Source organism: Monomorium pharaonis, chromosome 4 (assembly GCF_013373865.1).
Source record: "Monomorium pharaonis isolate MP-MQ-018 chromosome 4, ASM1337386v2, whole genome shotgun sequence".
Classification (NCBI taxonomy): domain Eukaryota; kingdom Metazoa; phylum Arthropoda; class Insecta; order Hymenoptera; family Formicidae; genus Monomorium; species Monomorium pharaonis.
The window spans coordinates 24953389-24968272 of NC_050470.1; the positions used below are offsets into that span (position 1 = coordinate 24953389).

The 14884-nt window shown below is 24.8% G+C and overlaps 1 protein-coding gene across 4 annotated transcripts; it reads right to left on the reverse strand.

Moving 5' to 3' along the window:
- Positions 1 to 5176: 5176 nt before the first annotated feature.
- On the reverse strand, positions 5177 to 12438 carry LOC105830947. Of its 4 annotated transcripts, none has more exons than XM_012670684.3 (9): positions 12164 to 12438; positions 11775 to 12043; positions 11472 to 11579; positions 11136 to 11275; positions 9730 to 9892; positions 9239 to 9395; positions 6966 to 7118; positions 6046 to 6466; positions 5177 to 5635 (listed from the first exon to the last, which is right to left on the reverse strand). In XM_012670684.3, the coding sequence occupies exons 2-9, from the start codon at positions 11989 to 11991 to the stop codon at positions 5393 to 5395; spliced, it is 1602 nt and encodes a 533-aa protein (XP_012526138.1). In that variant the 5' UTR covers positions 11992 to 12043; positions 12164 to 12438; the 3' UTR covers positions 5177 to 5392. The 4 variants fall into 4 exon arrangements, with proteins under 4 accessions (XP_012526138.1, XP_012526139.1, XP_036141036.1 ...); XM_012670685.3 differs by having other exon boundaries at positions 11775 to 12081; XM_036285143.1 differs by having other exon boundaries at positions 11775 to 11887; positions 12164 to 12437.
- Positions 12439 to 14884: the final 2446 nt, after the last annotated feature.

Here is a 14884-nt window from a genome sequence, read left to right on the forward strand (position 1 = left end):
TAAATTGTATTTTATTTTTCTACATTGATATAGAATGTCATCAATGTGCAATATCATATTGATATCGTTTCTGGTATTCAAAAAATACTCTATTTATTCGCTAAAATGCAGTTCAAATTTCAACCTTATGTATAATCAACAAAAAATGTCGTCTTAACAATTTTTTTTAATTGCTTAGAAAAGAATGAGCTTTAAGAATCTGGATTAATATTAACAAGATTTTAACAAAAAACTTGTGAAAAATGATAACAAACTTTTACTTTTTTTAATAAAAAAAGAACATGTTTTGTTTTCATGCGATATAAAAAAATTACACTTAACAAGTCAAATTTTCGCCTAGGGATTCTTAAAGTAGAGTCTTTACCTTTTAATTTAAAAAAAAAATTTATGTAATTTGGATGATTTTTTGCAAAGTTATGTCACTTTGAAGAGTGTCTAAAAATTCGATCAAAATGTTTGTCCCGTTTTTTTGCATTAGTATATATTGTTTCTTATTTATTTGTGAATTGTCATTTTTGCAATCTTTTTGGTCATTTATTATGATGATGTACAATTATTGAAAGATATGCAACTGTTAAACCAATAACAGACTAAGCATTGGAGATTAAGATTAAGATTTAAATTAAGATAAAGTTTAAAAATTAATTAATCACACTATATGATTGCGACCTGCATTGCAATTGCTTACATTGGATTTTTTATAGCCTTTGCAGATTATATCCGATAATATCAATCGTTTTTCTATTTCTTATATTATAAACATATTTTGTCTTTGTTCCAAATTTTTATTTTTGAAAACATTTTTCTATAACACTAATCGTTTTTGAACTTTAAAAAGTTATACATTTTATAATTTAACTATAATCTCTTATTTGTATTTACATATACATTTGCTAACATTTATTGTGCGAAAAACTGCTGATTGGTTAAAATCGAGATGAAAGACTAAAAAAATATAAAGTTTTGAATTTTAATTTGCAATCTCGTACTGTTTTATACTCATTGGTCGAGCTTCTTAATCTTAATTTTAATTTTAATCTTCATTTCCAATGTACAAAGGCTTTATTTAGTCAACAAGTTGAGATTGTGATTAGACGTAAGTTGCGGGTATAAGTTTATTAAAAAGTTTTTTTCTTATTCAATTCTAGATCAGTAGTGTCTTTTTAAATTAAATGTTTTATGTTTATGAATGATTTTTTTATATAATTCTATTTTGTATTGTGTGTGTGTGTTTTACGTATAAAATAGAGTTAATTTATAATAAAATTTAAAAAAATACAATTATTATAGATAAATTGCAAATTTTGCGGCTACAATTCTTTATATAATAATTAGATTACTAAAAATTAGAAGTTGTTTTGTTGTCACATAAATTATAATTAGAGTCGAATCAATAGATAAAATCTATATATATAATCTATATGTAATCTAGTCGTGTAATATTACTCAGAATTGATTGCTTAGGCTGGTTTTCCCTAGATAATTGCAAACACAGTCTTCCTTAGGAAATAAAACAGGAAAATCTGTGGATTTTATCGCTCCATTCAATAACGTTTTACATTTTACTGCGTTAATTCACAAGCTTGTGCTAATGTGATGAAAGGGGGAAGAGAATCCAAGATAATGAGATAACGTTGATTTTCCTATTGCACTACAATCTTCCTATTGGTGCAATAGATGCAATCAACAAAAATCTTTATAATGTTGGAGGAAATCTATAGATTTAGTACTATTTTTTATACTATATATATTATTTTTATACTATATATTTTTTATACTAATATATGACTTCACACGCACACGCGTACACGAGAAAAATAAAATTTAAACTAGAATTTTAACGAAGAATATGCGTTGAAATCAAGACTTTAATCAAAGAGATATGCTGCAATTACGACCAGTTTTTTTAAATTTGAATCGGCAGAATTACACATGGCTTGTGATGAAAGACGAAAATTTGGCAATTTCGAATTCTTTTTCTTTTAGCATAATCATTTTATAATTTTAATTTAATTTTATCTTGTATATTACATTGACAATCTATATTATTTTATTTATGTATTATTATTTGTAATATTAGATGTATTAATGATAATAATTATGCGCTTAAGTGCACATAGGAAATTAAATTTTGATTTACAAATTTACTTCTACATGCTTTATTTGCTTTTTTCTACATATTAATATTTTTTATTATTTTTCTTCAAGATGCTTACGTTGTAATATATAATATCTTTTAAACATTTTTTTTAAACATTTTTTTATCTTTCTTTTTTTTAGTTCTGTTGCTTATATAGTTTTCGTGAAAAAACGCAATAGTTTTTATCATTCGAGAAACAAAATTTTGCAATAATATTAATAATTAATAATTTTTACAGTAGAATTATTATCTGCGTTAAAAAAATGTATTGTTTTCAAGAGGAAAGCGGTAGAATTCAAGGTTTACGCTTACTTTCATATTTCATGAAACCTCGTCCTCAATTTTTTAATGCGACGAGTTCGCAATAGTAATGTGTAAAGTTTATCTTACTTATAATGATTACTTTAATTTTATAGATTTATTAGTAAATTATGTATATGTTTAGTTTAGAAAAAATATTATTATTTATATTCTGTTTCTATAAGATAACGATTACACATAAGATTTTTATTTGAATTATGAATTATAAATATAATTGATTTAAGCAAATAATATATTTTCATTAAAATACAGCTAGAATTGTTTTCTTGCAGCGCATGATATTTGCAAATTATAAGTTACACTCTTAAAGGAATTCTAATGTAACGGTTGTCAATCACTTCTATAGTTAAATTATTATTTATTAATTACAGTGACACGTGCTGATTCTTAAAGTGCCCAGAGGCCATGTGCTCTTAAATCATTATGTATTCATTAATGAATGGCGAGAACGTATTCTAAAAAAAAGTATATGATTCATACATTATCTTTGTGCAATGCAAATGAAACGAAAACAGTTAAGTACATTACCACACGTGAATTATCGTGACACGATTATATCTGCGGTTTATTTAATTTGGAAGTATCGTTGAGCTTAGAAATAAATAGATAAATAAAAGAATAAATTAGTTTGATGTAATAAGAACGTTATACATATACGTAAAAGTTAATTTTACGTATTATAAATAAAAAATAATTTTATATAAATAGAGAAGCTTTCCAAATGGTCAAAGCTAAATCTTACCGTTTGATAATATTTTATATAATTTTGTATAATTTGTATAAGTCTTTTTTTTTTATTCATTTAAATAAAAGATTTTTAGTGAATTTTTTGTAAATTTCGAGAATATTAGAATAAATTATGGATAAATTAGAAAATTTTATTTAACTAATTTTAAATAAATGTGTAATATATTATACAATGAAAAAGTGTTAAGAAATTACGAGCGTAAATATCATATCTCTCTCTCTCTCTCTCTCTCTCTCTCTCTCTCTCTTTTCTTGATCTATCTATTTCTCTTATGATACAAACGTTAAGATAATCATTTTTTTACATAAATTATCGTGACTAATATTTCATATTCTTTGCAAACTTCATGTTTTATTTATGTTTAATTACTTCTCACGAGTCTGATATGTCACGTGGAGAATGAAAATAAAAATACGTGAGGAGTTATTTATATGCTTTAAAATTGCTCTAATGTGTCTTAACAAAAAATCACGAAGATAAGTATAAGTTTTTTGTTAGGAATACGGAAGGTTAGCTTCATGATCTTATTCCATCTATCGTATTCAGGTAGCTTTTCTAGAATATCTTTTGCGTTTTATTATTTGCAGCTAGGGCATCACTATTAAATGCTATAACTCAAATTATCTCGTGCTTAATGCACGCTATTTATTGCTTAACTACTACGTCAATAACATGAACATACACGTATATATGCATCATCTAAGCATTTATTCACTTTCACTACAGGGCAATAAATAAAATCGAAAATTGCCAAAGAGAAATAGTATTTTTTAGTATTTTTTTTTATTGTATCTCATAGCAAAAAAATATTATTTTATTATGAAATGGATAAAAATTAATTGATTGAACTTATCGTATGATTACGCTAATTTAGAATGAGCTAGTTAGGGAGAAGAAAATAATGTTTAACGGCAAACAATTTTAATATATTTGTACATTTCTGTATAATATTAGATATATAAGCATTAATCAATTTAAAATTGAAATTATATCAATATTTATTAGAATTGTAAATATTTTCTACAAATGATTTATGTTAAAGGGGAAAAAAATATAGCTTCTTATACCAGGTTTGAGGTGTAATTTTTCTCGTTCATTTTCTATTATGAAAACATTAATAAACATAATTCCTATAAAATATGAAATAGTATTATTAAAAACTGCTGTATTATGTTTAATAGAAGATACTTTCTAATTTATACTTATGTTTTCAAAGTTTTATTTCTGTTTAAGAAATATTATTTAAAACCGAAATGATACGCGTATTGTGTAGGGTAATATGGTGATCTTGTATTATATTGTTATTATTTCAAACTCCTCTCTGTGCTATATTTTGTATGTGAGAATAATGGATATTGATATGATATTGAAATAGAATATTATGTATTTATATGTTGTATTGCGTGCTTACAGGTGCGCATATGCACAAATATATCTTCTCTATCTGACTCTAATCGAGAAAGTATATCACGCATGCATTTACGCGGATTGCTTTTTAGAACGGATTTTGATTATCGCGAGCGGTACCTACGTAACAACGTGCGTTATGTATTTTGCATGTTGCGCAACCTTGATTGGCTGTTTGATTGCGTCAAGTGGTGAGAACAATAGCCTATATCTATTGGTCTATCCAGGCATAACCCCAGGCATTTTACTATCTTAATCTGTTACATCCGCGGTAACCTTACTGTCTTTTATTTGATTTGCACTACCACTCTCCGGATATTTTATACGTTCCACAACAGTACATCACTTTAACAGCGTATTTTGTACGAGCATAAATTCTAAAGATAAATTAGAAAATAAAAAGATATAAGAAAGTAAGGTTTGTGTTGATCAAATTGGAAGAAACATAAGATGTATACTGGTGGAATATGACAAGAGTAATACATATATAAACATATATATGTATACATATATACATGTATACATAAAATTTTAGTTAAGAAATAAAGCATAATAAAACATTTTCTTTATTACAATATATTATTCTTTATTCTGATAAATTAGATTATTAATATACTCGTATGTTATAATGACATTTAAAAAACATGTTCACAAAGAAACAGATAACCAATGTATCTTTACATATACTTTATTATTTTAAAGTAAATTTTTATCTTCTACTAAAGGGCTTGCTTTATTTAATATTCATGCGATCTATCATCTTCGATGCATTTGCGTCAAACGCTTCTCTCAGATATAATGCTCCTGTCGCTGCCTCTTCTTTGTGGAGTATGTAACACTCGCTGGGTGGTTGTAGTTGTTAATTCCCTGTCGTTACTCATTCTCCTTACACTGGTATCTCTATCCAAATGACTTTTGTTTTTGGTACATTGCGGTCTTTGTACGTTCGTGTAAATAACATAAACGGCGATAATTCCCATCAGGAACATCGCGATTCCCACACCGCTTACTGTAAATACCTGTAATGTGGAAACTAACTTGTGTTACATTCCTGAAATCCTGGCTTTTTAAATATAAATATGTAACAATCCTTAAGGTTTTAAAATCTTTAAAAAAAGTTTTTTTTACAATAATATTTTTTATAATAAACAAAAATATAAATATTAACTAAAAAAACTTGGATATTTTAATAAATATAATTTTTGAAAAGTTATAATGTACTAAAAATACAAAAAGGAAATTCAAATGACTTATTTGATAACTTTAAAATTTTTTTTAATACTTTTATAATTGTTTAAATAATTAAATCTTTAAATAGTTCGTCATAAAACAGTAATATTGATACACATATAATGCTATAAAGTTTTAAAAAATTAGTTTTACAACTGAATGAAAAACTGATTTAAAATAATATATCAAGAGATGTCACCATATTCCACCACTCGTTATCGTCCATTTCCGAAACTAAAATCTGTGTTGTCTTATTATCCTTTTCGAGCATCTTAATTACATTAACATCTGTGACGCATTTTGATTGCAGATTATTTTCGTTTTTCAAAAATTCTCTAAACATGTACGGCACATTGCTTTTTGACGCCTCGGGATTTTTCTCAATTTCTTCAATAACATCTTCTGTCTCGTCTGTTTTTTTTTCACCCCAATAAATTTTTGTTTTATTTTGGCGAACGATTATGCTACCCAAGTGCTCTAAATTACTTGTCTTTTTCTTCATAAACAAATTCAGAAATTTTGATGCCGCTTCCGATTCTGCGTTTTGCGTTCTTAACATGTCCGATAATACGTGATTCCAGTCTAAAGAATTTATTTGTGTTTTGCACTTTTTATTTTTGCTGCAATGTAATCGACAAATTAAATCTTTTCAATAAATAGTAATGTTAAATTTATTATATTTATTACGTATGAAAATTTGTTTTGTGCTTAAGAAAAGGTTTGTCACTTCTACTAAATATTTGTCACACATTAATTAAATTATAAGTTTTTTAATGTGAAAGATTTTTTTGGAAAATTTTTTGTTTTTTATTTATTTATTTATTTATTTATCCTTTTTAATAAAAAATTTTAATATATAATTTAAAATTTTATTAAAATTAAAAGACACAATGTTATATGATAATATAATGGATATTTTTTTTCTTTTATACACATATGGAGTTAATTAGTTGCGATTATCATTATTTAATCATTCTTGTAGTTAGCTATGAGTTTATCAATCTGGTAGTTTGATTAATAACGCCTGACTTGCAAAAGCCATTGAATTGACTTTTATCGTTACACATTGATACTTAAGATAATTATCATCAATCAATAGAAACTATATGCAATGCTTACCATAGGGATTTTAATGCTTTTACGTAAATTTCTATAGCATTTTCTAGCCATCTGACTTCCTTCAAATCCTTGATATTGAACTTTTCAAAACTGTTGTTAAACGTCCACCATTGCGAATTCTTGACTTTTAACTCGAGACCGTTAATTACATTCCTATGAAAAAAAATTAATAAATCTTTATTATATTTGAAAATTAACAAAAGGGGCTGTTTTTGTAAAATAAAATGTTATTGAGATAAATTCAATTCTTTTTTCTACTTTTAATGAGCTATCTACTTGAAATCTATTTAAAAAACTATAGAAATTCATAGATCTTTATCTTGAAATTGAATAAATTGGAACTAAATTAGATATTTAGAGCGGACTTTAAATACATATGTGTTAATGTGCACATAAATCACACCCAATCGTATATATCAAATATGTATGATATAATTCATTTCGTACATTGTTACAGTTTTGTAATTTTAAGCGCAACAGCTTGTTATAATAATTGGTACTGTTGCTATTATAGGTTTGCGGAATAACTGGTTTTTTCTATTTCTTAATCTCTGGATAATCTTTAACATTAAATGCAGTGTTACACAAGAAAATAAATTGCAAAGGCAACTAACATATACATAAGTACATTATTTAAAACGAGAGTAAAAAATAGATAAAGTGAGCTATTATATTATATTGACGTAATATTTTTTTATATATTTTTTTACATAATACATATGTGGTTTATGAATACGTTTATAAATGTATATTTTAATTTTTTTAATTTAAGAGAATTAGAAATGAATATTGTTCTAACTTCTCGGCATTTTATATTCTAAAATTTTAGTAAAGAAATTATGAAAAATGTTGCGAAATTTATAAAGAAGAAATAAAAGTTTGTGTGCTACTTCTAAATAATATAAATGCTCCTCTCCTGTTAAATGAAAAAATATTTTAAATAACACATGTATGTTCGGATATTTCATAAAAAATTCTAGAAGCATTTTTAATAATCAAAACATTGTTATAAATAAAGATATGAAAGATATAATTTAGATTATAAAAGATATGAAAAGATATATACTTGAATTAAATAAAAATTAATTAGAATAACACGAATAAATTTTATTTAATAAAAATAAATTTTAGTTAAACATTTTTTGAACATACATGCACTTTCATATTTAATCTTTCTCTGTAAAACGGAGCACACATGACAAGTTCAGGGAGATTTTTTCGCGTTGATTTAAGGATGGCCTTGACGAGGCTGCTGTTCCGAAGAGTGAAACGAAAAGTGCTGGGAAAAAAGCAAGGGTACCGGCAATTCACTGCGATTTATCTAAGATCCTTAACCTCGATTAAGTCCGACACATTCTACGGAAGTAGAAATCGTTATTTCAGATGTGTGTGTGTGTGTGTGTGTGTGTGTGTGTGTGTGTGTGTGTGTGTGTGTGTGTGTGTGTGTGTGTGTGTGTGTGTGTGTGTGTGTGTGTGTGTGTGTGTGTGTGTGTGTGTGTTTATATGTGGTATTTTAGAGTCGCGCAATTGACACAACATTCGTGATTGGTGTAAAATTATTTTATAACGCAATTGTAGTTAAATGTTACTGTCGGTTGAAGTGATAGTACAGCTGGTAATAATAATGAGACATCATATAAGCATTTTTAATGAGAAAATTCTACAGCGTTTCTAATAACAATGAAACATTATGATGCGTTGAATACTGAAGTAACGAAGAAATTGAATTTTATTGATTACACGGAATGCACTTCAATCACATTAAAATTCATTGTAATTTATGGAAGAAAACCTTTCATGCTCGATTGCTCTGCTTTGATCTATGTAATCATAATCAATAATTCATTAATAACAAGGTGTACGTAACTTTGTTGAGCAGTTTATCATTAATAATTATTAATAAGACGGTAGTGAGTTACACAGAGATAAGTTGTCTTTACTCTTTCATATTTATGATTACATATTTCTAAGTTGTTTATTACAAAGATAAAAATTATTAAAGATATGAATAAATAATTAAATACAAATAAACTAATTAATTTTATTGATTTTTGTAGTTTATATTTATAATTTAAATTAGATTGAAAAAAAAATTGTTTTTTATTTATTATAAAAAACAATGTTTATTAAGGCATTTATTATGACTTTAATTAAAATAACTTAAAATATTAATTAATATACTTTATTTAAAGATTACTACTAACAAGAAGTTTCTATGAATAAACAAAGAATATTAAAACAATTAAGTGTAAGTAAAAATTGCTTGTAGTTACCTAGCATCTTCTAAAAGCAATATGATATTAGATGAATTTATATGATTCAAGTAATCTTTCAAATTTCCTTCGCTGATAATTAGTATAGTTGCATTTTTAGGTTCATTGAAAAACTTTTTTTCTGGTTTTCCAACATATACGATATGTGATGTATAATCTGTAACAATCAAATTAATAAAGCATGTATTAAATCTGTTGCAGTAAAATTATATAATTTTTTAATATAAGAAATGATTTAATTTATTAATTTTATTATTACGTGTAAAATATTAAAAGATATATCGGTAAAAGTTTTATGAATTAAGACTTATCATTAAGTCGAGATTTCATCGTAAATATGCAAATATACGATATTTTAATTTTGACATTTTTAAAATTATTATAGGCTTGACATTTTATTATTAAAATTTTTGTTTTTATTTTTGTTATTTTAAAATATCTTGTTAGAAACGAAGTATCTTACATAAGGAAACTGGGAATGTAATTTATACCTTTTTCATCGTTATCGTGAATTATAACACACAAATTCTTCTCTATGGCATTTATCGTTAATGTCTTTGCAATATTTTGTACGTCATCATCGTTTTCATCATCAACGTTAGCTACTAATGTGAAGGATTTCCATTTTAAAATCTCTATCATTTTCAAGATTCCCTAGAAAAGAGATAATAATGATATTATTTTCTAAAAATTGTAATAACTATAAAAAATTTAATTGTTTATAACAAAATTTATATCAAGTTTAAAGCAAAATTAATAGTATAATATTTTTTGCGTTAGTATTTTTGTATTAGTATTCATATTTCTCTTAACAAATATTGAAAATGAAATAGATATAAACGCGTTATAAAAATACGATGTATACGAAACTTATACAAATCATAAAATGAATTATACTACTAAATATAATTTTTACTATAAATTTTATTAGGAAGAAAGATTAAATTTTATTTATTTAATAATGTTTTTTTAATGTGATATTTATGATAAAGCTGTTATATTTAATGATAAAGCTGTATATAATTAATAAATTTTAAACTTTTAATCTTTTTTAATTTAAATTTTTCGTTAAAATTTTAATATTTTTTGAGATAATGATGCATACATAACTTACAATTAGTTTATTACTTTAATTTGATAATGTATAATATTACAATTGCAAAGCATTAATATTTACAAGTTTTGAACAGTTATTTTTATATTATTTTTGTATAAGACATATTTATGAAAATATTATTAATACAAAAAGACGGATATAAGAATGTAAGCATTACATAAATAAATGTCTGTAGTGAGATTAGTGAGTCATTCATATGCATTTAAGATTGGAATATGCGCACAATCTGCATTGTAAAAGCATTAGTTATTTCTGGATAAATATCGAGATTGTTTTTTGTAATTAACATATCCAGTTAAGTTAATATTATGTATCAACGATGATTTACACTATTTGCTATAAAAAATAATTTTTACTATCAAAATTTTTAATATTATGTGAACAAATGCATTTTTGTCTATTTTTACATTTTACTTAACATTGAAAAAATTAGAAGTTAATGTAGTTTGACTTTCAACATACAGCAAAAATAAAATTTATTAAGAACTATAATTAAACACAATGACATAATTTATCTACGTAAATTGTAAGGACATTTCAGTTATTGTAATACTCTCAAATGTTTGCGTAAGCATAATGAACTGTAATATTATTCCATTATGCAAACATTACAATGAGCTCAGCACCTTAGTTAGCTACTTTACTCGAAGTTAATGATTCCCATAATCAGTTTATAGAATGAAGTTTCAAGGCTTTCGATAATAATAAGCAAAAGCTTGAAAATATAACGTGTGAATTTATTTATAAATTTATTTATTTATTAACCCTTAATATTAATACCTGTACTAAATAAGAATTTGATTCCTCTGCCAAAGAGTGCAAATTCGGAGAAATCGATGGTTTCTTGACAATGTGCGGCACTTTCAATATCGAAGTTATTTTGTGTACTGCTTCAGCGTTGGTATCTGGTCCGATAATTCCTATATAATTCAGAATTACAAGACACATAAATTAATGGACAGGGAAATTACCTGGGAAATACAAACTTTATATTTGTAAAAGTATAATATTTTTCTTTGCAGTATATACTATTTTATAAAAGAGCAATTTTGTCAAATAATTTATTAATTTTTAAACATTAATATCAATATTCGCATAAAGCGGTGATTATCCTACCTAGATAATGGGGTGGATGCAAACAGTTGATATCTGCCCACACTAAAGCTTTCATCACTGCTTTCAGAGCACCCGTTATACTTCCGCATGTATCCAAAACAGTAATTTCTACAAATATTTATTTTGCGATCATTTAATTACAGAACATTTTTACTTTATACTGGAATTTCTGTCGAATAATGATTTGATGTTTAAATATTCAAGTATTTGGAGTGTTTAAATTAAAATTAATTATTGTGTGTGTGTGTGTGTGTGTACATATGTATGTATATATATATAGTTAATTATGTTAATATAATTTACCGATTTTAAAGTCATCGTTTTTATTGTTTTGATTCTCTGCAAGAAGCTTGGCGGCCTCATAAAGCGTAACGCCGTTCCTCGACAATTTCGTACACGATGGATCATCATGCACACTAGTTAGAAATGAAATTTGCACAGTTTTATCACATTCTGTGCGTGCACCGCAGGTGCACGCGGCGATCACCAGGATTACGCACCAGGTTCGCGAAACTCCCATGTGTGTTTTGAGTAAATAGATTAATTCAAATCTTGATTGAATGGTTTGAGTTCTTTGAAATTGAGAAATGTGAATGCTTTTCTTGAATTTCTTATTATAGTAAAATATACATAACACCAGTGAAAATAATACTAAATAAATAAATAAAATTTTCTTTTATACGCTGACTTACCGTGTGAAGTAATTATCAAATTTTTTTTATTATATTAATCACAACCAGTGTAATTAAAGATAATAAACTGTTATTTATATTATTCTTTTGCTGTTAAATGAATATTTGCCACATGATCATTTTTTAATTTGTAATTATGAACACATGACAAGAAAAAAAAAGGGAAGTTTATGCATGCAGAACACAATATATAATAATGTATCGTAGCGTAATATTTCTTATGACAAATTTTACTGAACTATTCGTTTCAAGTGCAGACCCTGATATTGAATTCTGGAAGCTTTATAAAGTAACTGATGCGATATATCTTATGCGAATTTGTAAGGTTTTCAATATGTCCTCGTACAGGAAAAGTTCTCACAATCTACCATTTGACGTAGCTCTGGACATATAGGAAAACATTACAAATGTTATAAATTTTTAGTAGAAACTAGCCGCTCTTTATAGAAAATAAGAAAATTAGTTATTTAAAAAAAGATTCGATAAATTATGTATTCCATTACAAAATTATATTATACTTTGACTGTCTTTATCTTATCCGTATTTTAATATAAACATAAATTACTTTGTCTTTTTTGTGTTTTTATACTGCTTTTAACATTAATTGAAAGCAATTTAATTTTTTTTATTAAATTAAAATTGTTAAATTAAAATTATAGTGAAAATTATTTACTGAACTTTTAATAAATTTTATTTTATAGTGTTTTAGATTTCAGATGATAAATACAATTATAATAGAAAATGAATAAAATTTTTTAATATTAATAAAGAGAAAAATCAAAATTGCAATTATAAAAACTTAATTTATTATTTAAAAAAATAGAATACTTATTAACAAATATACAACACTTGTTGTTAATGTTATAACACTTATTGAAAAGTATTGAAAAAACAAAAACTTTCAAAAATATATAATTAATATAATAAAAAATGATTTTATATTTTTTATTAGTTTTTTTTACGAAGATTTATTTTTTTGTTTAATTCTATTTCAAGTAATTAAAACTCTTACATAACAATAATATTTTTGCAATTAGTTTGACTTGAGAACCTCTCTTAATTCACTCATAAGCTTGTTAACAGGTTAGTATAGTAGACCAGGTTGGTCGATAAGAAGAATCCAATATTTAATTCTTCTTACGTCACTAATCTTGTCTTTGTATTCGTTTTTTTTACTTCTTAATTCTTTCATATTGAACAGTTAGAAAATTGTAAAATTTGTAATAGTATCTAATTTAGCAGATTAATACAATAATTTTGCAAACAAATCGGAGTTTTGCTTCCAGAAGATTTACAAAATTAATGGGTTTTTTCTTTAGTGTTTAATTTACTATAATCTGTCATATAACAATTATTTTTTAAATAACAATTACTTAGTTTTAGAAATGTCTAAATTATTACTGTGTACATATTTTTTTGAGAATGAAGAAATTTTTTAATACTATCAGTTTAATTGAGAACATTTTAAAAACATTTAAATTATAAATGAGAGTAAAATAATCATAATTATATTGCCACAATAATAATGTTTGATAAATATGTGATAAATTATATGTATTAATAAGTGGCATGATGTAATATTATTGATAAAGATATTAAATAAAAAATTATATATTTATAACTATATAAAATATATATTTTTTTTGATATCTTTATTTTTGGATAAGCATTCATATTATAGGTTTTTCCATATGATAATATTTTAATAACACAGATGGCGGCAGAAATCAAAAGGGTTACTTTGTATGACTTTGTGAGTTATATTAATTTCAAGCAACACGAGATGGCACCACTATCTGATGCTAATGATGATGACTTCTTGTACGGATAACTGATTTATACAATCATTTAGGCTTATTGTTATCTAGAGAGCTCAGCATAACGCAGATATACTCACATATAATTACACATTATACATTTATTAATATACACATGTTTTTATATATAATTGTTTTATAAATTGTTCTACATTTAAGAAAAAGATAGAATCAAGATATAATTTAAAAAAAATAAAGATAAGATAAGAATGAAAGTCATATAAAGTAAACAAAGCAAAGTTGATTTTTTATTAATATCTCTTAAAAACTAATGACTTATTTAATACATATCTTTGGACATTATTAGTATCCTGTTTATTTCTTTTCGTACCGCCTATAATTAGTTATATCATTTATTATGTACAATTTTTTTAAATATAAACAATCATACTTTCTGAAGATGTTAAAGTAAAAATCACTTGATTATTTTTTATTGTACAGCATTTTCTTTAGTGACTTAATTGTTGAGTACTGGATAATTTTACAATTATCCAAATAATCACAGAGTTAAATAATTTTGACTATTTATGAAAGTGTGCATAAAAGTTTAAAAAATCTTGTGTGTGTATGTGTGTATTCTATAGTCAATAATTGATTATTAAATATAATGATAATTGAATGATTATAGATATCGAAATGATTGAAGTTATTATCAAAGACATTTTTGTAATTTTAGATAAGAAATTTATATTAGTTCTTTATAGTTGATTAAATCTTATTTTTTATTTTATTATTTAAACTATATTGTACATACTAAAATAAGTATTATCCTTTCTACATGCATCTAATTGGTACATACAAGTTATAATTTAGTTCAATAACACGATGGCAATTAAGAAACATTATACTCACAATTAGCTTGACGAACGTTTTGTTTTGCTTACAAGGATGTGATTTAAGTAAC

What these genes read in the sequence shown, in the direction of transcription:
- LOC105830947 (XM_012670684.3), bottom strand. Translation starts at nt 11,991, where the DNA reads ATGGGAGTTTCGCGAACCTGGTGCGTAATCCTGGTGATCGCCGCGTGC. An exon ending in GCATCCACCCCATTATCTAG is followed by an intron (nt 11,276 to 11,471) that starts GTAGGATAATCA and finishes TGAATTATATAG; the next exon opens with GAATTATCGGACCAGATACC. An exon ending in ATAACGAGTGGTGGAATATG is followed by an intron (nt 5,636 to 6,045) that starts GTGACATCTCTT and finishes TCCACATTACAG; the next exon opens with GTATTTACAGTAAGCGGTGT.